Here is a 27,345-nt window from a genome sequence, read left to right on the forward strand (position 1 = left end):
TGGATAACTCGGGAGATGATCCACATTAAACGCAAGATCAAACGACTTAGAAAAAGTAAAAGCGACGTAGCTCTCGAGACCATCGATGCTTTGAAAATAAATTTGGCAACTAAACTAAACGACGCTAAGACACATTACTATGAAGTCACTTTGCCTTCATTCATTACAGAAGATCCGGCTAAATTCTGGAGATTTCTTGCCCAAACCAACGAACCAGTGAATAAAATTAAGCTTAACGATAAATACGAAACTGACGGCTTTTTAATATCGCAGGCTTTTAATACATACTTTCACAGCGTCTTCACACCTTCAAGCGCTAATGTGCCCTTACCAGCAACTATTCTTAAAGATGTGGACATTCCTATTGTCACAAGCGAAGGTGTTTTGATTTTGCTAAGAAAACTGAGCACTAAAAAAAGTATAGGACCAGATCAAATTCCAAATACCTTTTTAAAGCGCTATTCTGTACAAATAAGCGATTTTTTGGCAGAGTTATTTAACAGATCATTGCGCAGTTGTGAAGTTCCGCATGACTGGAAGATTGCTCGTGTTATGCCCATCCATAAGAAAGGAGATAAATCAATAGTTTCTAATTACAGGCCAATCTCTTTAACTTCAGTGAGTTGCAAGCTACTGGAGCACATAGTGGCGCACAATATTCAATGCTTTTTAACAGAAAATAACGTCTTGTCTCCCTGCCAACATGGATTCCGGAAGGGATTGTCCACGACAACGCAATTAGTAACAACTATCCACGAACTTATCGCAGTATTGGATCGATCGGGGCAGACTGATATACTACTACTTGATTTCTCTAAGGCGTTTGATAAGGTTCCGCATAGTAAATTACTTCTGAAATTACATAATATAGGATTGCCGCTTTATCTTATTAAATGGGTTGAATCTTATTTAACCGACAGAAAGCAGTTCGTTGAAGTTAAATCCAGTGTATCTAGGATGCTCAATGTTACTTCTGGTGTGCCGCAGGGAAGTGTATTGGGGCCACTATTATTTCTTATATATGTAAATGACATAGTGCAAAAAATTCCTGAATCAGTGTCTATCAAACTTTTCGCAGATGACTGTGTTGTATTTAAAGAAATAACCTGCTCTGAAGACCATAACCTTTTACAGCAAACTCTTCGCGACATCGAATATTGGTGCACAACGTGGGACATGGAATTAAATGTTGATAAAACAGTGCTCATGAATATAACGCGAAAAACAAACCCAAGTGTATTTACCTACAGTATTCATGGTTCTCCCGTTCAATCAGTAACGCAATATAAGTATTTGGGGATCACCATTTCAAGTGACATGACGTGGCGGGCACACATTTCGTCAATTTGCACTTCTGCTTTTCGGAAACTGTGTTTTTTAAAAAGGAAGCTCACAAAGGCTACTGTGAATGTTAAACTCCAAGCGTATAATGCTATTATCAGACCTAAATTGGAGTATGCATCCGTGGTATGGGACCCGTACACAAAAAAGGATATACACAGCTTAGAAGCGCTACAAAAGAAAGCCATCAGATTTATATTTAATAAATACAAAAGGCTAGATTCCCCAACTCAACTCATGAAAGCTCACAATATCCCCCCGCTAGCTGTCCGCCGAAAAATCAGTCGACTTAAGTTCTTGCGTAATATTTTAAACGGTAAGCTTAGTATGTCTGCACCCTCATATTTGACAGCCACTACAGCCAGAACTACGCGCAACACTCACAAACACACCCTTCAACACATTTTTGCCAAAACAGAGGCATTCAAGCAGAGTTTTTTTCCCCGCAGTGTTTCGGATTGGAATGGTCTGCCCGAGTTTATTTGCGAGGCAGACAATTTTGATGAAGCCCTTGAACGGCATCTGTCATGTTGAACATTGAATCGCTGAGACTTATTGTGAGAGTGTTGTATTGTATTGGTGCTGTTTTTTTTTTTTTCCTTTCTTTGTTTAAAAATTACTTTCATGACATGTGGTGTTAGTATTGTTAATCGATTATTTCTGTACTGTTCTCCTTGATTTTGTAAACCCACTCCTGCCTGGGCCATGGTGGCCTGCAGTATTGTGAAATAAATAAATAAATAAATAAATAAATAAACATATATTTTTTTTTGCTTTTTTTAGTACTGCTCACTAAAGGAAAGTGTTTTTCGTAGCTGGCTACAATTTTCATCAGCAAAAGGCAACACGCACGATCTCTGTTGCTTTCCACATAAATGCTGTCCCATATAATTGTTTCAACATCAGAGTAAAATTCTTTAGTGAAATAGGATTTATATCACAATAATTTGAGTATGCGGTATTTTCATGCAATTAGGGGGCTATTGGTAACAATGTGTAAATCAGAAAATGGTCAATGATATCGAGGGAAAAATCGCCTGTTGAACATAGGACGGAGGGTACACTGGTGACAGATATCAAAAAGTGTGGCACTATTTCTAGTAATACGAGTATGTAACGTAATTAAATTTCTGCAGGCATAGGTATGAAGGACAGCTTCAAAATGTTCACTGATGCGTCACCACTGAGCATATTGAGGTTCACAACACCTATTACTAAAAAAGTTGCGTGGATTGAGTTAAGCATACAAACTCAAAGAAGTTGGACGTATGTGGTAATGGGGCCTGTAAACTGCTGCAATGACAACATCCTCAAGTCTTACTACTAGGCGCTCAACATTGGGTGTAATACATGCAAGTTCATTGACGTTGTATACAAGAAATTCTTGATGTACAACTCCATGATAATTGTACCCTGGTATTTTGGTGGGTTATTGCTCGAAGACAGCCAGGATTCTGTCAAGAGTATGGCGTCAAACTTTACTCACAAGTCATCTAAAAAGCGACACAAGCAATTCAATATACCTTTAATGCTACGTGAGTTTAAGTGAATTGTAGTGAAGGTGGATGATGACCCCTAATTGTGTTACAGTACAGTAGACTCCAAATAAACGAAACTCTTTTAAATAAAATGGCTGCTTAAATAAAACAACTATCACTATTATGTTTGGTTTCGTACTTGAAAAATATACTCCTGTGTATCTCTCAGTAAATAAAACTCCTCTTAAGGGAAACACATTTTCCTGGTCCCTTCAAGTTCTAAGGAGTCTCGATTATGCCGCAGGAGCCATAGCTTAGCCAGGTCATACACTAAAATAAAGTGTGTCATGAAATACAGCATTTCATCCTAGTCTTTTTAGCAGGCAATCTTTGACATTTTTTATGTTTCTATTCGCTTGCGAAAACTTTGCTGCTGTGCACCCCGAGCCTCCATTTTACTTCTCACTTTTTTGTATTTGCAGCTCCCAGCAGCTGCTGACCCTACCTTGTGAGGTGTTTGTTGGCATATATACGGCCAGTTGTACCGAAACCAAGAGTTGCCGTAGATAGATGTGTATTCTTTGTCTTAGCCAGAGCAGCATTTCAATTGTCACGTCCGACAAAATGCTCTACCATGTATTTCTCACCAGGCTTTGTTGTTCCTACTCTATGGCAAAAAAAATTACACCATCTCACCCTAAAAGGGACCATGCGACGATGCGAAACAGCGCGGGGGTGCACACCGCTTTTTCATTGGTTTGACTAGGTATTTATGTTTCCATTAACGTTGCACATTTAGTGTTAACCTTCATGTTGTCTTTACGTTTTTATGTTGCCTATCGACGCATATTGCACGAGTGATGCACATGAGTATTCTGTTCACAACCAACGCATTGGCTCAACACTGACGCTTAGCTTCAACATCGGCGTTGCGTACGGCGGAGTTCGCTTGCGCACATTGCCGTTGCATTTGGGCATGTCGAGCCGGCGTTTCATTCATAGCAGTTTCCCACCAACGCTGTCGTGTTCTGTCTTGAGGTGGCGGCAGCACTCTCTCCACCCCCTTCACCCCACCTTTTTGTGCCGCTCTAGTGTGAAACGGGGGGAGAGTAGGCACACACGCAGTGCAGCACGGATGCCACAAGATCAAGCTCGCTGATAAGGTGCTTCGAAGCTAATATCAATATCATCATACACCACTGGTTCTCCCACTGGCACACAAATCTTCTGGACACTGTTAACTCTTTGGTAACCACGCCTATCCAAATCGATCACCGGTTATCAACGCTTCTGAATCATCGATTTTGGCATGTTAAATTTGTTTCTTGTGTACCCAGCACTTTTTAGTAGTCAGTCCAGGCACTGAACTTTCAGAATCAACTTGAACTTGCCCATTTCGGCAACATAGTGATTGTGATAGACCTTTGCCCGAACCAATGTGCGTGTATTGTTGTAAACTTGCATTAGGCTGGCGAACTTGACAAAAGTGTGTGTAACTCGTGATTATGGTACAGTGAGGTCGAAGTTCTGTAATGTATTGTCCTGATGTCTTTGTGAGATTTCTTCGTGTGTTTTCTTGTCCTCGTCCAATATAAATAACGTCTTTCTGTTATCAGGTTGTCTCGAGTGCGCCTGATGACCTGGGCCCATTGAGTAAACCCCTTTACTCACCACAAAAGCTGTTCCTAGGAGTCAGAAAAAAAGTATTCCACAAAAAGTATTTGCGAAAGTACGCTGCATGTTTAAAGTGTTGAGGTGCCCTTCTATGACAGTTTCCCGCAGCTTTGGTTTTGCTTGCATTGTTATATCACATGCAGGGTCGCATCTAGTGTCACTAGTCACTCCTGTGACGTCGTCGTCACGTGCGCAAGGGTGCGCATCAGCTCTGAAAAGCACATGGACTGCTCGAAACTGTCCCGCAACCTCACCTGAATTGAGTGACGACGAGCTTAGCGTTCGAGGATGACAGCACCTCAGCTTCAAGTTTTATGGTGACGATGTTTTGCATCAGCCAGATACATCCACAGCCGTTCATGGGTTTTTGTTTACTTCCTCAAGTAGTTTCCTCCGCCGCAAGTGCATATAGTTTCTGACCTTTGTGCACAATCATATAGCTACTCTGGTTATGTGCGTGGTCGACACTTCGCTGGTGCGCAGTGTGCTGACGCTGGCTGCAAAGCTTCTCTTAACAACTAGAAGGCCCCCGGAGCACATCATGACCCTGACAATGAAGCATTGCGAAACATTTCAGAACTGCGGCGATATTGTCCTTTCTTTAATATGATATGCGGGAAAATCCAAAAAGATATGCTTGAATGCATATATTGAAACGTCAACCCATGTGGTGTAAGGTGGCTCATGGAAAGAAGTGACGCTAGATGAAATCGCGAAGTTCACTGGGCATCTCATTTAAATATAGAGGGATTATTCACATCCAGGGCATACATCTACCTCTATTGGAACACCAAGAGACTCTTATCGCAACACTACAAAAATTTACTCAGAAAAAGTGTACTTTTTTGTGAGACACTTGTGTCTCACAAAAAAAAAACCATGCAATGCTTCACCGCATGGCACGAGCAACGAATCAGCACCTCGGTTCTGATTTTCTTTGGCTCTCTGAAGGGAAACACTTTTGTGCAACATTCATTATTTTTTATACTATTTCTGAGTCATTTATCTACAAAATGTATATTCTTAATTTTCTTTGTTCTGAATATTTTTGCCTATACAGTGTTTTTTACTGCACTGTTTACCAGCTTGTGACCGAAAATTCAACACTTCTCACTTTTTAATCATTCTAAAATATTTTTGTTGCTCTACAACATACAATTTTCGGAAAGAGCATTTCGTTGTGCAAAGTTTGGAATGCTGCAATGCATGCTGGAGTACTTTTCCAACTGGCAAGAACGATCTTCCCGAGACATGAAAAACAACCATTTTCGCGCGGTAACGATAGAGTTAAAGAACTCGCCCTCATCAGATATGCTGTTGATTTCAGAACCGTTGGTCCTTGAGTACAGTTCCAATTCCTCAGTTTTCATCTGAAGTTGCTTATTTTCATTCAAGTTTTTCGTTACTCTTTTGCGCTACGACAAGCTCTTTACACAGAGCCTTTAATTTTAAGGAGAGCACAATAATAGTCACATGTTTCACTCTGCTTGAAGGATTGAAGTTCAGCATGGATTTATCATTTGAAATCCTCGTGCGCTTTACCGAGATCCTTACTGCTTGTCATGACAGATGATTTATAGGAAACACTCGCACTTTTGTTTGGCGGCAGTGCATGCAGCAATATTTATAAAAGTCAAACAGGTAATGGCATTGCAAATAACATTACAGTCTGTTGCTATCGCATTCATTGCTCACTTTGTGCCGTGCAACTATGAATCCTTTAGCTATGTACAGGTGGGTTCACTATTAAAGGGAACACCTGCGTGAGCAGCATGTTTAGATTTTGCCATCTTATGGAATCATAGCGGCTTAGATATGCATAAGGCTACTAGGTGGTTAAAAGTTCAGACTCCTCTTGACAGACAATTGCCTTGCATAAGATTGTTTCTGAATCTACTTACTTTTAGAGGGCCAGGAATATTGATGGTGTGCATTAGAGTGTTCCCTTTAACAGTGGACCATACTGTACAGCTACCCATTGGTTCAACCTGAACCACCGAGTTGATAAGTGTCGTGTAAAGAAGGGCAGCAGGGAAATGATTGAGAATATACATGTTTGCTCGGTGAGCGGTGCACTTATCTTTGCGAGGCTTCTTCAGAAACCAGACACTACTCAAATTCCTTTGGCGTCATGTTTCATTTCTTTTCTAAGCACTGCTATATGATGTTATAAAAAATCAGTTTCACCCTAAGGGTGAAGCAATGAATGTGACAGCAATAAATTATCATTTCATGCATTGCTATTTATTAATCCTGGCAGGTAACTTAGATCTTCGATCTGAACTCTACGAAATGCTAGTGTAAGAGAATACTGCCGCACAAGCGAGAGATGCTCTTTAACACAGCCTCTCCATGCTTAGAGCACGCTAAGTAGAAAGTTTTACAAGCTAGTATACACGCTGATGCCTGCCGATATTGCACAGGTGCCAGTGATCGTTTTGTGCCAGTGAACATTTACCTTCAAAGTTCACTGCTGTTGCTGCAATCCCAATCACTGTCTTGAAAAACGAAACTATAATCATTTCGATGAAACGAAAAACATGATGTTACAGCCACGTTTTCGGGCACGGGGCTGAAACCTTGTGGCTAAAATTATTTGCAGCGGGACAGTACGGGGCTGATAAACGCGCTTGGCGGAAGAGGTGTGGTTCAGCGCAGGATGGTGCAATTGAAGAAATAAGTTTGGCGCACAATGACGTACATGATCAGGCTCAAACTTCAAAGGCAAATTGAAGAAACAGATAGCCCTTTGTTTTAAAGACTGGCACTTGAAAGTTAGCCCACTAGGTGGAGTTGCCAGTTCCGCTTATTACAAGCGGGCTTGACCAACTGTTTAAGCCAAATCACTTAAACTTTCAAGTCACTTGTTGCACTTTTTTTTTTTCTTTTGAAGCGAGGGTATTTACTATCTTTCAGTAAATATAGTTATTTTAGCGGTCACCACTTTCACCAATAGCCCCTTTGTCGACAAGTGCACTTAAAGAAAACACAGAGTAAAAATGGGTGCCCTTTAGTCCTACAACAATAATTATCAGGTATCGTGCGTTCCTTTGCTCGCACTATCGCCGCGTTCGTGCCACTTTAAGATCACGAACGACGTGGGTGTTATCAACGTGACATATGATGCGGCATCTTCGGCTGAGGTGCACTGGTACCGTGATGGTGGAAAAAGAGTTACATAAAACACAGCCCGAGTTTCAAACCTCGCTATGGGCCAGACGAACGTGTCAACCACAGAACTCGAACCTGCGACAGCAGCGCCGTATGTGAGACGCCATTTAGCAGATGATAATCTTCAGTGTCCTGTTTACACTGATGATAAAAGAGCAAACAACAGCAAATCAAACAATGAGAGACACTTGCGAGACGTTATATGTCCAGCGGGTGCGCATCTGTTCTCCAGGCGGTTGTGCTGCATCGATTCTGTACCAACACGACGAGGGTTGCAGTAATTTTCGCATCGCCTTTTGTTTCCAGTGGAGCCCTGGCAGCAAAAGTAGCCATGTGCAAGTAAGAACGGAAGATGTAAGCTGACGCGCGTTTCCCATCCAGTCCAGCTGCGTTCTGCGGCAGCGCCAGCTGTAAATTACGCCTACAATGATGGAACGTTACTGCGTCTTCTGCGATAGCCTCCTCTATACTTTCTGTACCTGCTACGTGATCAGGAGAACAATAGGAGCACGCCGTCACTAAAGTTGCGGAGAGTCGCCGCTCGGTTTCAGGGCAGCACCACTAACGTTGAATGGCGAGGCCGCCGCGACCATTTGAGCACTGAAAAACAAATGACCCAAAAATGCGTTCTCGCGGCCGTTATCGCACCGGTATGCCGAATTCGTTGATTTTGCGCCTTCTAACTATAGAAAAAGCCATTCTTCAAAGGCTCGCAGTGGTACACAACATACTAAGGGTATTTGTGGAACACTACTTGTGCGACTGGGAAACAAACACACCCTGTGGCTGGCACCGTGCGGTACTCAGTTTTCATTTATTTGATTGATTGATTGATCTGTGGGGTTTTACATCGCAAAATCACCATATGATTATGAGAGACGCCGTAGTGGAGGGCTTCGGTAATTTTGTTACATTTATTCGTGATTGCCACGATCGTAGAAATGATAATTGCCAAGAGGAAGCCTACTCCAAGTTTGAACACAAACGAAAGTGCAATTGAAGACATCACAGTTCCCTCTTTATTATATTGCATGCGATGTCTATTGGACATATTTCGTAATGTACAATTTTTCTAGCAGGAGCGCGGCGTATATTCATAAAAACAAATGGAAGAGATAGCAAGACATGTACGTGGAATAATTTACCAGATGGTAGTAAAAGAACAAGGTCAGGGAACTAATTCAGTGGCAACTGAAGGGCACGCAGACATTTTATTTTCAGACACAAAAATGACACAGATATATGAAATATGCACCTTTTAAAGATTAACAGATTTTCTGCTTAGAGGCTTTTGCGAGAATACCTTGTAAATGTCTATTGTGTCAGTGAATGCATAGTGAATGCATAAATAGATGCATAGTTCACAAATAGTGGGCTGATAAACTTCAGACATAAACTGGGCCATGTCCTGAAGGCTGGAAGAAGCGAACATTTAAAACGACAAACAGTAACAGTAACATGAGTGAGCGCAAAGCGCAAGAGGTGAGCTTATCGTTGCGACAGCCGCATGCCAGACCGTTCAGCATGCTATGTCCACAGAACACCTGTATGACGACTACCAGCGGTTTCAGCGTCAACTCAACATGGCTGGTGGCACCCGACGGCATCTGGCGGTGTAATCTCAAGAAAAGGAAAGGACCGGGGGCCGACCGTCGACGGTCGCGCTCGGCTCACGTGGCAGACACAGAAAGAAGAGGAGAGGCTATGCTTCTGCCAGCGCGCGGGGGCTGATGGGATTGCACCACGCTCCATCGTCGACCTCTAGAGTGCAATGGTGGGGTGCACTCGTTTTGTGGCCGGCCCAGCCGAAAATGCGGCACTGCACGCATGGTGCCCAGACAAACGCATGACACCGCAAGAGTGCACAGAAAATGACACTGGTGCCGCCAGCCCAAGATGCCATTAGCTCTTTTGATAGGAAAGTGACCAGCCCCGAGTTTGAGAAAGGAAGCGCAAGCAAGCCGGATGATGATTGTTGTTGTGCGACAAAAAGGCCCCCTTTTTATTTAATCTTTTTTCAGATTGTAGTTGAGTGCTTAAATCAAACATACGTTGGATGAATAAACAAGTAAAGCTGATCACGCACTGGAACACCTGCTTTAGACCAAATGGGCACTACCCTGAAGACAATGTTAAAGAAAAAGTAAGTACTAGTTAATATCGTTCATGGCTGTACATACCTTCCCTGCACAAAATAATTAGAATGATTTTTTTTCAACTTACCTTCATATTTCAGTGATTTTTATTAAAGTTGGAATACTTTCGAAAATTCAATAAATTTCCTTCTCTTTTGGGCTTCATCACGAAAATCGCACTGCTTTCTTGGCCTTTTTCTTTTGTGATGATTATCAGCTGGTTAGAATCTGTCAATTGACCATTTGCGGGAAAACTATTGTGCATGAGCAGTAACTACACAGGTAGCACCCTCTGCAGGCGCCTAGGCTTTGGTTGGAAAACATCAGCTCGGCCGGTCGTACATTCCTGTGCAGTGCTTGAGTGGCCTAGCTGCCGTAGTTGGGGCAAATACGCCAGCACATTGCACGAATTATTTTACCAAGAAAAAAGCGTGATGAACTGGGTTGGATAGTTCATGTTTAGGAGCAAGAAAAACCTACGAAAACTTCCGATGACGGGGTGTGATCGATTGTGCTTTTTTCGTCCTTGTCCGAGATTTCGTTAGATTTTCTGGCATCTAAATCGAGAAATGAGCGCTAACTTTGACATGCTCCCCTCCGCAAGACTACATGCAGAAAGAAGCTCAAATAACGGCATGTGGAATGTTTACAAAGGAGGAGAACAACCATTATTGAAACACAGCAATTTGGTGCTGAACTAACATTCGCGTCTATCAGCACTTCAAACAGAGCGCACAAATACTGCACTTAGTACGCAAGGATACGCTCTCACATATCTGCGCGAACTATGATTGCAATAAAAGCACGCGTAATTTAATCATCAGAATAGTGGGAACTGCATCCCTAGCTGCTTTATGTATAGTAGGAATAACTCCTGACACATAAAGAAATCGTAATGTTGCATATTAGTGCGAGGACCCATTAGTACTATTATACTCGCGAGTGCATTCATGCATGTGATACTTCGGTCATTTTAACTAAAGACGCTTATACTATTAGAGTAGAACATACGCTTATACCGTAGACTTTCATTGAACAGAACCTGAAGGAAACGGGAAAATGTGTTTCATTTAACAGGAGTTCCGTTTACTGAGAGGTGAGGTGGGTTGCTGCCTTCAAGTATGAAACCGATCGAATAAAAAAAAAGTTGTTCCATTTAGGCAGCAGTTCCGTTCAACAGATTTTTGTTTACTGAGAGTCTACTAATATGGTCTACATGTATATGAAAATCTATCTCCCAGCAACACAGCCGCAGTGGATTCCAACAATGTGACCCGCAGTAATGACAAACCCTGCCGTTCTCACGCAAGCACCACACCTCACAGACGGTGCGTAAGCCACCTTTACTGAACCCAGTTCATCATCAGATGTTTCAAGGGTCAACTTCGAATGTCTAACATAGTGTTCTTCCTTGAAGGAGTACGTGCGATAAGCCTGGCGAGCAGTCGAGATAGCAGAGTACAGGTATCACCATACTTGATCGTTGCTCAGGCTGAAACGATATGAATCCTCATGGCACACCGTTTATAAAAACGCAAGTGGAAATTTTTCCTTCTTTAGCATGTTCTTCAAGTTATGATGCGAGTTTCCGGCACTAAAAAAGAGAACAGTGCACATGAACCACTAAACACTGGTTTGAGCATGCTAGTTGTCGAAGACGTTTTCATCCAAAAGTACGAGAGGCTTTCCTGTTTACACAACAGGGGCGCTCATTTTTCTGCAAATGATAAATTCTGCTCTAGGGTTACTGCCTGAAAGCATTGGAGTCGTAAATTTTCTTGCATATTTGTTGCAAAGAGACCAGCTAAATGTTGGCAAACGTAAATGTCCTTAGTCTTTTTTGAAATGTCCTTTCGTGTGTTTGTATCACATTTGTACATGATTTCTTGTTGCGGTACGAATGAGACGATGAGGTCGATACAGAAACTACAGGACACTGACCAGAGGGAGCAGAGTTTCTCGCACTCCACCGTCCCAAATTTATTGCATTGCCCGTTAGAAAAGTAAAGTAGCAAATAGTAGTAAAGTAGCTGTTAAAAGCAAGCAGAAAACAGACGCACACACGTGTCGCCCATGTAGCCCGGCCACAATCTACCCACTCATGCAAGGAGGGAGATGTGCATTCCATTTAGACCTACCCCCTGTCTCATTATTGCTATTTTCATCCGCTAAGCTTTGTTTTCTGGCGCTTCAGTCACTCAGGATAACTCGACTGCATGCTGCAAGGACATGGCCTGCAAGGGACGCTCATCGGCGTACCGTCCACACGAGGTCCGCGTCTTGCTGAAACGCATGAGGTTTATTCAGCAGCCTTGCAATAAGTGTATGTGTGCCGCACAGAACGCGCATCGGGGTCGCTGGGACACACTGTCTGTGTTTGGCGAGAACCGGGTGCACGAACTGCCTCGTGTGTGCACTGGGAGCTCCTTCTCTCTAGTCTACGCTGGCCCTCTCGAGTCTCATGTAAAGGCGCGTCTCTACGCTCAGTTTCTCATCTCTAGTAAATATGCAAATAAAACGTGTGTTCTTAGTGTGAGCAAGAAGTCTTCCAAGAGTTCTCCTTTCTTAGCGCCTGGGTGACAGCCTGTGCCTGCTCCTCGGTCACATCATCCTGCGGTATCTTGTATCGCCTCGTTATCCGCCACGAAACAAGAAATCATGAACCACCACCAGGTAAGCCAATTGATAGTACCAGTGGCAAATAAGTAAAAATAAATATGCATAGAAGGAGAAGTACAGTCGTAGACTGCACAAGCTCACCAGCATCGTATGCATGCCCAGGTAGAGCCGGCTGACGCACAGCAGCGTGCACCACACAATGCACACACACAACACCACCAGGAAGGGGTACTGAAAAGAGAGGCAGCTTGGTTAACAACCACCAGAACACACACGGCTTAGGCTACATTGACATTACCAACGTGGAACAAATTATACACAGAATATGTCAAGCATATAGACCTCTTTAGAGCAGCCTTAAAGTCTTTATATGTCTCATCAGTTGAAATATTAGTTGCCACCAATACAAATTGTCAAAAGAAAAATTGAAGCAAACTGTAAATTCCAGAGTGTGTCGGCCGAAAGGCTGTGGCCATTTGATCAAATATGCCATGTCTTTTTGCTGTTGTTATTTCGTGCATGCGTTTGGTATGTGGGAAATCCACATTCTTATGCACTTCTCCAAACCGCTAGCGTGGAATTGCTTGCCGATGCGCCTACCCCTCTGCTGTGAAATACAGTCGCCCTAGCTGGTTTCCACTCAAACCGCAAGTACTGTTTGTCGCCGATTATAAACACTACACATATCCTTAATAAAGTTACTGTTAACGTTATTATGTTTGGCCGAGTAGCGATGTCAGATGTCAGAATAACGAACGAAGTTTACTAGGATCTTTATATTGTCACAGGGTCGTGACGTGGACGAAGGGAGCAAATGACAGGTCGAATAATAAACTGTTTATTTGGATCGAACTTGTGGCCACGTAAAAGGAAAGTCAGATTAGAGCAAGACGCTGGCACTGATACCGGCGAGCAGAGCGTCTGTCACCGATCAACTGACAAGCGGCGAAGCAAGTCGGCATTTGTACACTTGCCATAGAATATTCTAGCGTTATCCCTAGCGGTGACATAGGTTCCCGAATAATCTGTAATGTTCACGAGGTGGGCGTAATCTTAACAAAATGATCTACTGCAGTCCTGAAGCTTCTCGAACAGTGTAGGCGCGGTTTGCGCTGAGAATCACCGACAGTGAAACTGTGCGATAACAAAACTTGGGGAGATGCCCCCCTCTGAAAAAAGCCTCGTCTCGATGCTGTCACAAAAGACTAAAGTACAATAATAAGGCAAATAAATAATAAGTACAAGCAATAAAACACAGCAACAAAATACAGTTCTCACGTTCCTGCATGACATGGCTTGAGACGCATGTCATGGACGACTTCAGGTCAAGCACGGCGCCGTTGATAGTTCGTAATGCCATCGAGAACAACCTCGTAGTCCAGTGGGCCAAGATGTCAAACTACTCTGTACGATCCGAAGTACAGTTGCAGAAGTTTTTCACTGAGTTCACATCGGCATATCGCCGTCCATACATGGTCCCGGGCTGGTACTTCACGAAACTTCATCGAAGATTGTAACCGCGGTTGTCGGTCGCCTGCTGATTCTTGATGCGCAGGAGGGCGAGTTGACAAGCTTCTTCAGCAACCTGAAGGTAGGCGGTGACGTCGATAGTCGTCCCTAGGCTCCTTCCACAGATAAACTTGTAAGGGCGTAATCTGCGTCATTTCTTCGACGGCTGTATTGCACCAAAAGGTCACATAGAAAAGGATTTCATCTGTCTTGTGCTCGATGTCGACATACATGGCCAGCATATCAGCAATGGTCTCAAGACATTCGATGAGGTCGTTGGTGTGTAGATGGTAGGCGGTCATCCGGCGGTGACATGTCTGGCTGTGCCTCAGGTACGTTGCCGGGCTAATTGGTTGGGCTTCATCATTTATATGGGTATAGCGCACCACGACAAAGACACACACACACACACAGTGCTAACTTGCAACTAATGTTTTATTTGCGATCACACATGCTATTTATACAATAACAGACCGATAAAACTTGAAAACAATCATGCTACGATTCATCACAGCTTATGCATGCGTCATCCCCGATTGTGACAAAGTGCACTCGCAAACATCAAAGTGAAGATTGTAGATACTTCTTTTCTTTAGCTGACAAAGCTATGGAAGCCACACTTACACATTTTTCTTTAATTTTGTCAATTTCATAAGCTTCAAGGATTTCATGCATAGTTCTGTCACGTGCCTTATATGAGTGTTTTGAAACACTGGGATGCAACCACACCTTTGACAGTGAAGAACCAAATGACCAGACACAGCTTTTTCTACATTATACTTGTGTTCCTCAAGTCTTTTGTTTACACACCTTCCGTATTGGCCTATGTACACGCAATCACAAGTCAAAGGAGTGCAATAGACAATACCCTAACAATTCACGAGTTTTTCCCAGTGCTTGATTTTACAATCCCATTTCCCGCAACTGCCTGCATTAACATTTTTGCACATTGCTTGTAATCATTCGGGAGCAGAAAACACTACGTCCGCACCAGCCTTTCTCGCTATCCTACGCAAGTTATTGAAAATGGCATGCATGAAGGGCACTACAGCAACCTTGGCTGCTTTTGTGCTGGCTGCCTGGTCTCGGACGTTTGCCCTTCCTTTCCTGCTTATTTTTTCGGCGACAGCGGTTAACAGGCCCAAGCGATAACCAGAATCCAACAAGCTTTTAGCTTGAGCCCGCAAGCTCGCATCAAGCTTGTGATGACATGACTTCATCAGTGAATTTTGAAAACAGAAATTTATCACAACACACTCAACTAATTTTGAGTGAGCGGACGTGAACGAAAGAACCGGTTTATTTCCTTGCGGTTCATAGCTACGGCATACTGCTACTGGGGAAAAATACAGCCCGAGGTCAAGGAATCGTATGAAATTGTCATTTGGTATTTTATGCATCAGCACCAGGGGCGATAACACTGTCATGAACATGGTTAGAGTTTCTGTAACAACCGCGTCAAAATTGTTATGATCATTAAAGTGTGGTTGCATCCCAGTGTTTCAAAACACCGCTATTCTCTATAGGGCACGTGACAGAACTACGCGTAAAATCGTTGAAGCCAATGAAATTGACAAAATGAAAAAAAAAATGTGTGAATGTGGCTTCCATACTTTGTCTGCTAAAGAAAAGAAGTATCCACGATCTTCACTTTGACGTTGGCGAGTGCAATTTATCACGATCCGCAATGACGCGTGCATGAGCTGTGCTGTATGATAACATGATCATTCCCAGGTTTTGTCGGTCTGTTATTGTATAAATAAATGTTATTAGAAAAAATGTGTGATCGTAAATAAAACATTAGTTGCAAGTTAGCGCTGTGTGTGTGTATCTCTCTCTCTTTGTGTCCTTGTCGTGGTGCGCTATACCCATGTAAATGATGTACCTCAGGATCGCTTGAGTTAAGTTTACCGTAAAGGCCATACGTCTATCAGTAATGAGGACCTGTGGAGCTCCGTGATGCAGGACGACGTTCTCGACGAAGAACCTTACTATCTTGGAGCCACTGCCTTTAGGCAAGGCCTTCGTCTCGGCGTACGGTGTGAGGTAGTCAGTAGCCACGGGGATTCATTTGTTACCGGAATTCAACGTCGGGAACGGCCCCAGTAAGCCCATGCCGATTTGCTGGAACAGCTGGCGAGGTGGCTTGGCGGGCTGGAGAAGTCTGGCTAGCCTAGTCGGTGGTGTCTTTCGTCGCTGACAGCCACGGCAGGTCCTGACGTATTGAGTGATGTCAGCGGCAAGCCGTGGCCAGTAGTACTTTTCTTGTATTCTTGCGAGCGTACGGGAAACACCAAGGTGTCCAGACGTCAAGTCATCAGGTAGGGCCTCAAGTACTTTTGGTCTCACTGCTGAAGGAACCACGAGGAGGTGGTCGGCTGAAGGGGCGAGAAATTCTTTAAGAAAACTCCATATCGCAAGAGGAACGAATTCAGACCTCTCTTAAAAACATTAGGAACAGTCGTGCCGTTACTCTCAAGGTGTTCCACAAGGCTCCCGAGTTCCGAGTCAGCTCGCTGTTGCTCGGCGAAGTAGTCAGCAATTATCATTTCTAAGAAGCTGTCGAGGAAGGCTGCTTCGTGTATATGGGCCTTACACACACATGCATTGTGTTCAGCAGTAAAAGCAGCAAAAGCCAGCTAATTTCTCCCTACGACTCTACTCTCGATCAACTCTGACATAAGCTAAATAAAGCATTGTTTGACCTTAACCACACACAAAACACGCCCCGCCGCAGTAGTCTAGTGGCTAAGGTACTGGGATGCTGACCCGCAAATCGCGGGATCAAATGCTGGCTGCAGCGGCTGCATTTTCGATGGAGGCGAAAATGCTATAGGCCTGGGTGCTCAGATTTGGTTGCACGTTAAAGAACCCCAGGTGGGCGAAATTTCCGGAGCAGACCACTACGGCGTCTCTCATAATCATTTATATATATATATATATATATATATATATATATATATATATATATATATAGATATATATATATATATATAGATATATATATATATATATATAGATATATATATATATATATATATGTAACGGATGAGACATGGCGTCAGTCAGAACACCAGTTTATTCTGACCCTTCGTCTTCCTCATCTTCCTTGCCCACATTCACTTGTGAAGCATCACATGTTTCCTCCTCCCCCCGAGAGAGCGTCAACTTATTGGGACAATAGTAGCGACGCAGTTTGTTGACGTGCACAATATCAGTAGTTCTGCTTAACGGAGCTACACATCGGTCGATCTCATAGTTCACAGGAGAGACTCTGCGAAGAATTGTGTAAGGTCCTTCCATGACTGAACTGAGCTTTCCTTTGTTCGGGTGCCAAGGTGTTTCTTCTCTTCGTAGTAGTGCCTGATGCGCTGTTCTCTTTTGAGCCTGCAGTGTATGAATTGGCGGAAAGGGTCGCTAACAGGTGCAGAAAATCGTGATATCATGCTTGTTTTGATGCCTTCCCACGTATCTTCTGTGTCGAAAATTTCGGTGAGGTACCAGCGGAAGGCCTCACCTTCCAGGTACTCGCTGATGCAGTCGATGCGATCTCGTTCGGACCAGCTGACCTTGCTCGCCTTCGTTTCGAAGAGGTGCAACCACTTGTCAACAGGGACGTCGTCTTCAGCTCCGGTGTATTTCGGCAGGCTGATCATCTTCTTTGGTGGGCTCATGATGTTGCTGCGGTAGATCCTGTCGACTTAGTGTAACGGATGAGACATGGCGTCAGTCAGAACACCAGTTTATTCTGACCCTTCGTCTTCCTCATCTTCCTTGCCCACATTCACTTGTGAAGCATCACATATATATATATATTTTTTATTTATAATTACTAAAACCCCTAGTTGAGACTTTAATAGGGTGGGAAGATAAACAATTCATGATCTGGTACAACGAAACGTGTGAAACAAGTGGTAGGCGTAATCGTGTCCCATAATTCGCATGACTTAAATCAGAGAGTGATTCAATAACAAATACACGAAACGCAGTTGATTGATATGTGGGGTTTAACGTCCCAAAACCACTATATGATTATGAGAGGCGCCGTTGTGGAGGGCTCCGGAAATTTAGACCACCTTGGGTTCTTTAACGTGCACCCAAATCTGAGCACACGGGCCTACAACATTTCCGCCTCCATCGGAAATGCAGCCGCCGCAGCCGGGATACGAACCCACGAAACGCAGTTACACATCTGAACATACACATACGCATGCGTGCAAATACATATATAGCAATCCTCAACGTAGTTACGTGCACATAGGAACAAAATACCAAGTGTAGGTATTGGTGGTTTTGGGTGCACGTTAAAGCCAACATATCAACAAACACACAAAACGCGATAACAGAGGATGGTACGTAGATTTCGAAAAGTGGCCTAGTGCTAATGCACTCAGACTAGAAAAAGATCACAGGATGAGCACTAACTTTAAACTTATCGTTCATTCCCAGAAGTAAAAGTAAAAACAGATCCATACACAAAGGTACAACCATTGCACATGAAAGCCTGCCATATTTAGGAAGGACAATTCGTACACAGAGTCAGCACCACCGACAGGCAGCTGATGCCTGTTATTACAGGCCCTTGTGATGAGGACGGCTTCAACAAACTCTCTCGCAGTCTTACCCATAGAGTTTCCTATACATAAACTAGAGAGAACTCCGGCACTAGTGTCTATAGATGTCAAACTCAGGAGTTCTTGAGACATGTGGCGCCCACTGTTGGCGCAGTTTTAAGTAGTACGAAGCCCGACTCCCTTACACAGTTTGTTGTGCAACCACGTGCAACTACAGCACGTGAAACAACGATTGAGCTAAATATTAGACATACTTGCACATTCAACACTCAGAAAAAGAGCAAATTTTTCTCCAATAGTTGGACGTGTCACCGAACCACCATGACATGCTTGCTGGTTCACTCGCCAGAGCGACTGCGAAAACAAGAACAGAGGCAACAGCTCCGCGCTCTACGAAGAAAGACTCCAGTCGGTCAACGCCACTGTTGCATTCTGAATTGCCATGAACGTTAAAGAATTCAATTATACCAATTTCCATAGCTGTCGGGATGCAGAATGGCAAAAGCGCTAGATACGGGCCAATGCAGACGTGTTGGGTAAGAGAATCACTCACGTTCTCAACAGCCGATCGCAAGAGAAAGTGGGATAATGTAGGTCTCTTAGTATTTTGAGTAAACTTGACGGGAAACCATGGTAACGTTGATTATGAAGCTTAACAGAGTCTTTGACTGCGGTGCGTGCCATGCGACAGTAGAATCGCACATGCCGCGACCACTGATAATCTGAAGTAGTCGCCATCACACAGCATACACCGTGCATGTAGGCTTTTGAGGCTGTAAGATGTGCCTTTAACTAGCAAATGCGAATAGGTATTTCAAACAAGTAAAACTCAAAATGCTGGTCATGACCACAGTCAGATTTCTCTTGTCTTTGGTCTTTGCGATTTTTGGAGCTATCTCAGAGTCCTCGGTTTTGCCTTCATTGTACATTGAGACTGGATACGCATGTATCCCCTCTTCCAGTACGGGACAACCGTCAACAAAACTTTCTAGGATGTGTAAACAGTTCAATGCACAGGAAGCGAGAGATGGATGGAGGATGGAACTTCAAAGAGCTGAAATCGCCAAGGCCATTCATGTAAGATAGAGCGAGCTTCGTGTCACTGATCGTGAAAATGTTACCTATGTACACACTTCATCCCTTCGAGATAATGTGTATGCCCAAATTCAACGCATTTAGGCGTTACAGAATGCAAGTCCGAGTGCTTGCCTCGAAATCTGTCATGCGATGCTCACTTGCACTGACATTGAGAGTTGCAGCATGTCAAAATCACTGAAACAAGATTTACAATTTGTGAAGCTGCTGTAGCCATGCGCCATGCGTGCTCGGCTCGCTTGAGCGTGTACGCCGATGCTAAACAGCGATACATGGACAAAATGATTCTCTGTAGCGTGTGTTGACCCACTCATTCTGAAGAGCAATAAAGTTGTTTCTCTCTCTGAAGAGAGAGGAGGCCGCGTTTAACGCCAGACTTGTTTTGAAAGTGGAACTCTGAGACATAAAGAACTGTTTTGTGCATATACGACAAGTTTTGTGACGCACAAACAGCTCAAAGCCAAGAAATTCTTGAATGCTTGACTAGTGGCTTTGTCCACTGACGCTGGCTGAAAAGTCACATTGACTCCATCGCTGTGCATGCAAAGCTAATAGAATCTGAAGTTATATTCTATCTGTGTGCTAAAATCGAGTTTACCCATTAATTTCATACTACTGCGATGTTTTACGAATCTAGTTGAAGCTACGAGCTTAACAATGCTTACAAACTTGCACGTGAAAACACCATTGAACGGGGCAAATTCGTTTGTAGTAGAGTGCAACCAGTCTGAAATTTCGACGTGGTTAGCTCACCCACAGTATCAGGAGCATTAAATTATTCACTAGATCAAACTTACAAGCCACCTGTGCTTTGACGCAAGTGTACTGAGCCAGGTCACTTTAGCGAGAAAAACAAAAGCGCGTGCCTCTCATTTAAGCTCGCGGTGTACCGTGCATGTATTAATATGAGTAGTTTAACGTTGAATTTTCCGCTCTGTTGTGCTTTTCCCAGACATCTCTGCTAGAGCATCGAAGCTGACTGCATTTACTATGTTATTGTGATTTCTTTATTTTCGTGTTTCGTTCACATCCCAATTACTCAAATCTGTCAGAATCCAAACTCAACTGCGTTTCTATTTGTAGGTGAACCACTCTCAAGCACTCGCCCCACAGTCTTGTTAAAATAAGCTTGGCGAAGACGGTCGAATCACTCGCCACGATGCTTTGCCGCAACCTCCATTGTATGGCTACATTGACCACGAATATTATACGACGTGAAATAAAATTTAACCGGTCTTGCGTTTTCAGTCTCGTCACCCTTCCGTTTTGTGCGATGGCTGCTGCATGCAAATACGGCACAAACGCTATAACGGATGGTGGGCGCAAAAAAACGGCTCAATCTTAGTATCACGCAGACACACACGTGTGTACATGGCCCTAATCATGGCGGCCGGAAGTATGCCTTCCCCGCATTACCCGCATGCTGTGCAGATGTGCTGAGGCATAGACTGCAGGAGCACAGGGTTGCTCGGAGGTGAATACCACTTATTCAATGTTTTCCAGATGCTCAGCTGTTCAGTGTTCAACGCGGAAGTGTGGATGCTGCACACTGCGATGGAAAAAAAAAAAAAACATCAGTGGCCTCTCTTTACATGGATAAAAGAGCGCCTTACACTGCAATCACAATACATAGAATGGGGCGACATTGAATGGTATTGATGCAGCCTCCAGCGTCCCTGGGGTTTATTAATTATTTTTATAGATGTTGCCTTTAAAACAGGTTGTCATCGACAAGATTATTTACTGACGACTGCGTTGTGTACTGTGAAACATATTCAGTTGATGTTAAACCATTTACAGAATAAAAAGGATAGAAATGATTCTATGTTTTCCAGATACTCAGCTGTTCAGCGTTCAACGTGGAAGTGTGGATGCTGCACACTGCCACGGAAAAAAAATAAACATCAGTGGCCTCTCTTTACATGGATAAAAGGGCGCCTTACACTGCAATCACAATTCCACTGGTGATACAGCCAACTCTCTGTTACCGCACCAAACCACTACCTAGCAACCCTCAGCTGTGCAGGCGAAATCCAAACGCGACTATTCTTTTCTGTTCACCAACATCAGAAGTTTGATTCCTAAACGTGATGAGTTATCGTCTGCGATTGACGCGTGTTCAACTGATGTTGTTGTGCTCGCCGAAACTTGGCTGCATGAACATGTGGATAATAAAGAACTGCTGAATTGCAAAAACGATTACATCATATACAGGCACGACAGGATTGAGCGGAAAGGAGATGGAATTCTTATTGCGCTATCCGATGAGATTGCGTCTTATGACGTAAGCATTGCATCACATTTAGAATTTCTTTGTGTTTGTATCCAGATTAACTACGCAGATTTCTTGTTCTGTGCTTGCTACCGTCCGCCGAACAGTTCGTCTACTTCTTGCGATGAATTCCACGATTGCCTCAACCAAGTCGTCATTAAATTTCCTAAAGCCCCCTTGTTTGTTTTGGGTGATTTTAACTTTCCGGCAATTTCGTGGAACGAGCCGTTTCCTGTAAAAACCAGTCCTTCTAAAGAATGCTCAAGTTTTATTGACGTTTGCTCCATATTTAACTTAAGTCAACTTGTTAAAGGACCTACTCGCATTACTCAGTCGTCTTCCAGCACCCTTGACCTTTTACTGACCACTGTTCCCGAGTCTGTTTCATCTTTAACGCTTTTGCCTGCTTTGAGTGACCACTTAGTTGCCCATTTCACTATACCGTCATCCTCTTCGCGCCCCGCCAAACAGTTTAAACAAATTAGAGACTATGTTAAAGCCAATTTCCAAGCCATAAATAGGGAACTGGACGCTTTTATAGATTATTTCCTTCCTGAATTTTGGGAGCGTCCGCTCAATGTTAATTGGGCTTTATTTCGAAACAAGGTTCAATGGCTGACTGATAAGTACATACCGCTCAGACGAATACCCTGTCCTAAACGCCAACCGTGGTACAACGTCTCACTAAAACGACTGCTTAATAAAAAAAAGCGCATTTTTCGCCGCTGTAGACTATCAAGTTCTGCTGAAAGGTGGGCGGCTTATGCGTGCGTCGCATCAGAATATAAAAAAGCCCTTTCTCGTGCAAAAACCGTGTTTTATCAGCGAACGCTCCCATCCCTCTTATCGACTGATCCCCGCAAGTTCTGGAGCGCTGTTAATATGAGCAGATCTAAAGATGTAAAATTAAAAACACCGGATGGAACACTTGTTCCACGAGAGCAGTGCTGCGTGTTGCTCAACAATACGTTTTCTTTATCTTTTACTAAAACAATTCCTACTTCTTTTCCTGTTAAAGAAAGCCTACATCTTGAACCAATGGAACCCATTTTTATTGACTGTGCTGGAATTTTCAAGCTGATACAGGGGGCTAAAATTTCTTCATCTTCTGGAATAGATGGAACTATAAGTTTCTGAAAAGTACCAATGTGAACTCCACATTGATCCTTTCCTATATTTTTTCACAGTCTTTACAGTGTTCCTTACTGCCCGACAACTGGAAGGGTGGAAAGGTGATTCCAGTGCACAAGTCTGGTGTAGTTTTCTCCCCTTTTAACTATCGACCCATCTCTCTTACATCAATCCCATGTAAACTACTCGAACACATCATTTACACTAACTTGATAAGCTTTCTAGATTCTAATTCATTTTTTACAGTCTACCAACACGGTTTTCGCAAAAATCATTCCTGTGAAACTTAACTAATCACCTTTACTAACGATCTGTTCTTTGTTGGATCGTGCATCAGTAGTCGATTGCATTTTCATTGATTCGGCGAAGGCATTTGACTGTGTCTCCCACCCACTACTACTTTATAAACTTAGCAAACTGAGCATTAACCCTAACATTTTAAGGTGGATTGAATGTTTTCTGCAGAATCGCTTTCAATATGTAGCCATTAATGATAACAAATCTCCTCACTGTCCTGTTACATCTGGTGTCCCTCAGGGATCAGTATTGGGTCCTCTTCTCTTCCTAATTTATATTAATGATCTTCCTGATACCACAACCTCATCAATACGTCTTTTCGCTGATGATTGATATGTGGGGTTTAACGTCCCAAAACCACTATATGATTATGAGAGACGCCGTAGTGGAGGGCTCCGGAAATTTAGACCACCTGGGGTTCTTTAACGTGCACCCAAATCTGAGCACACGGGCCTACAACATTTCCGCCTCCATCGGAAATGCAGCCGCCGCAGCCGGGATACGAACCCGCGCCCTGCGGGTCAGCAGCCAAGTACCTTAGCCACTAGACCACCGCGGCGGGGCAATACGTCTTTTCGCTGACGATTGTGTTATATATAGAAATATATGTGAACCTTCTGATCCCTCACAACTTCAAACCGACCTTAACACAATTTCAGCCTGGTGCAACACCTGGCTAATGAAACTAAACGTCGACAAGTGCAAATATATGAGGTTAACTCGAACAATCAAGCACACCCCTGTAAACACATATTTCCTGAATGGCTCCCCTCTATTATCGGTTACCACCTACAAATACCTGGGCGTTCAGATTTCAGATAACCTTTCGTGGCACTCGCACATTGAATATATTAGCAATAATGCGAACCGCATGCTCGGCTTCCTTCGACGAAATTTCTCTCGAGCTCCCACTTCATTAAAACTGCAGCTTTACAAAACCCTTGTACGACCGAAGATTGAATATGCCTCTTCTGTATGGGATCCACATTCTGCCAATCTTGTCTCCACACTTGAAGCTATCCAAAATCGGGCCGCTCGTTTCATTCTCTCTGATTATTCCCGGTCATCCAGTGTAACTAACATGAAACAAGTAGTACAACTACCTGATCTTGCAACCCGTCGTATGATATCCCGCCTATGTGTTTTCCATAAAATATTTTACACCAATCAGACCTTAAAACAATCCCTTTTTTCAGCTCCATCATACGTGTCATCCCGCATTGATCATCCGTTAAAAGTTGCTGTGCCGAACTCCCGAACAAACCTCTACCTGAACTCGTTTGTCCCAATGACCAGCGTGCAGTGGAATCACCTTCCAGCCTCCATCGTCTCCATCAGCGACACTGCGCACTTTAGGTCCACTGTCAGCAATCACTTTTTGTAACCACCCCGCTGTTGTCTTTTCTCTTGATTGTTTAATATTGTACCCCTCCTCTCTGTAACGCCTTACAGCATTGAGAGTAAATAAATGAAATGAAATGAAATAGAATGGGGCGACAGTGAATGGTATTGATGCAGCCTCCAGCGTCCCTGAGGTTTATTAATTATTTTTATAAATGTTGCCTTTAAAACATATTGTCATCGACAAGATTATTTACTGACGACTGTGTTGTGTACTGTGAAACATATTCAGTTGATGTTAAACCATTTATAGAACAAAAAGGATAGAAATGCAAGGTGCAAAAAATGTAACGTGAATAAAAGCATGGGAAACAGTTGACTTCCCCTTCACAAACAAAAAATTGGCAGATCCCACGTACAGTGGGAATCGATTATATGTGAAGCACGAATAAGGAAGGTTGATATGTCACTGATCAGCACAGCGTTAAGAGGCGGGACGTAAATTATGCCGTAGATGACTTCCATGACATGATTATCATCTTTAGACGTGTCATTCACCTTCGTATATTCATGTCACGTGATACTAAATTTGGTATATGTAAAGCAAGCAAAACGGCTGCGAGCGCGCTACGAGTGTAGTATGTAGTCATGTTTTACATGAATCATGGCATGCGTGTCATGTTTTACATGACACGCATGCCATGATTATCATGTTCGGAGGCATAATTTACCAACCTCCTTTATTCAAGTCATGTGATACTAAATTTGGCATATGTGGGGCAAGCAAAACGAGCGTGAGTGCATCGTGAGCGCGGTATGTAGTCATATTGGTACATGACACGCATCTCATGATCATCATGTTCTCACCAGTCACATAGCTTCAACTATTCACGTTCCGTAATACCAAACTTGGTATATGGTGGAGATAGCGAAACGGCCACAAGCGCATCATGAGTGCGGCATGTAGTCATGACACGCATCTCATGATGATCACATTTGCCCCAGTCATATACTTTTGTCATTGATTCATGTCCCGCAATACCGAATTGGGTATGTGCGAGCGCACCATGAACGTGGCGTGTAGTCGTGACTTACATGACATGCATGTCATGATTCCCACGTTTGGGTATGTCACTTGCCTTCAGCATACAATCATATCAAACCATACCAGTTTTGTAACATGTCATGTGAACGAAACCACAGCAAGAGCAGCAAGGTCATAAAATATAAATACAGTCAAACCTCATTATAACAGAGTTGCATCTTACACGAAAATAGGTTCGTTGTATTCGAAATATCGATTTAAAGAGTTATTCCTAACGCAATACCTACTGCAAGCCAATTTTTCACTTACTTCGTTATAACCGATAATTCGTTATATCCAGTTTCGTTACATCGAGGTTTGAGTGTAGTGACGTTCATGACATACCTCTCATGATTTTCATGTTACGACTAGTCACTTATGCTCGTCACACAGTCATGCCATACCAATTTTAGTATCAATACCGTTATCGAAACAGCTAGGAGAGCTAAAAGTCGTGGATAGACGGATGGGTGATTGGACAGATGAACGGATGGACAGACAGATAGATAGGTACGCTTTAAGTCACCGAAGTTCACTAAGAAATGCTTCGCAATTAAAAATATGGTCTAGAGTTATTGTACTACATGAATGGTCTTGCTTGGGCAGCATTCTAGAATTCATTAAGGAATTTATCTTAGATGGTCCAAGTTTTGGCACCATTCGTGCAATTGTGAAAAATGTTGGCTTTCTTGTACCATGCCCTATCCAAAACAAGCTTTTGATCTGCTGTACAAGACATAGACAAAGTTTGTAGCGGAATATGTTTGTATGGTTTGGGATCCTTCAACAGACATTGTCTCAGACTAAATTGAGAAAACTAAAAATCTTGGAAACCAACATTTTCCAGATAACTACAGCAGATAGCTTAGCATGAGTGCTGCAAAGCAGACATTGAGATGAGAGCTGCTAACAGTCGTGCGCATGGGGGGGAGAGGGCCACCTTTTTAGTGACTGAGGAGCGAGGGTTGCAAAGCCAGCTTCATTCATTGACATAATAGGGAGGGGGAGCTGCAATGAACCTTCCCACTCCCTCCTTGAAGGGCAGCAATGTGCACGTCTATAGAGTTGCTTCAAGGAAGAAGGAAAATAACTCAAGTTCTTCAAATACATTTATGTTTCTGGAGTTGGCAAAAGTACAGTCTGCAACCTGATTATGCATCTAGTTGCTTGTAGCATGTACATAGGAATATAAGCGCTTATTGAATGCATTACAGCATACAGACAAGGACAAAGAAAGTAAACACAAGACACAGTGCTCAACTACATCTAATACATTATTGATAATTGAAGAAAGGTTATACGCACCGCACACATAGTGAAAAAAGGAGACAGGATACATGTCTATCCTGTACTTATTATTTTCCACACTGCCTATTGCATAACAGCATTGAAAAAATTAGTTTTTTTTAAAGCACCTCAAAAGGAGCACTTGTACAATTTTCCTTTGTCACGATGAATTTTGCATGATTCTATCTCTTCTCTGGGCAGCTTATCCTCTTTCTTAACCATAAAACACTGCCTAAAAAGAAGTTAACAGGCACAACTTCTCCACATAGTAACAACAAGTGGCCTGAAATGTTTTTAGACAGCGTGCAGTCATATGTAGAGCTCTCAAAGAAGACTG

General features: G+C 43.1%; 1 protein-coding gene across 9 annotated transcripts in view; it reads right to left on the reverse strand.

Moving 5' to 3' along the window:
• LOC119168190 (sphingosine-1-phosphate phosphatase 2) overlaps positions 1-27,345 on the reverse strand; it is a 325,637-nt gene that overhangs the window by 185,606 nt on the left and 112,686 nt on the right. For 7 of the 9 annotated variants that reach the window (XR_012888520.1, XR_012888521.1, XR_012888522.1 and 4 more), the window contains one exon: positions 12,560-12,649. The exons of 1 other annotated variant lie outside the window; for it this stretch is intronic. Coding sequence is in view for 5 of the 8 variants with exons in the window: in XM_075882538.1 (XP_075738653.1) it covers positions 12,560-12,649 (90 nt within the window). In the remaining 3 variants the exon portion in view is untranslated. Of the gene's footprint in view, positions 1-12,559; positions 12,650-21,012; positions 21,146-27,345 lie in introns of all 9 variants that reach the window. One more of the 9 variants, XM_075882539.1, reaches the window with a different exon arrangement.

Source organism: Rhipicephalus microplus, unplaced genomic scaffold (assembly GCF_043290135.1).
Source record: "Rhipicephalus microplus isolate Deutch F79 unplaced genomic scaffold, USDA_Rmic scaffold_12, whole genome shotgun sequence".
Classification (NCBI taxonomy): domain Eukaryota; kingdom Metazoa; phylum Arthropoda; class Arachnida; order Ixodida; family Ixodidae; genus Rhipicephalus; species Rhipicephalus microplus.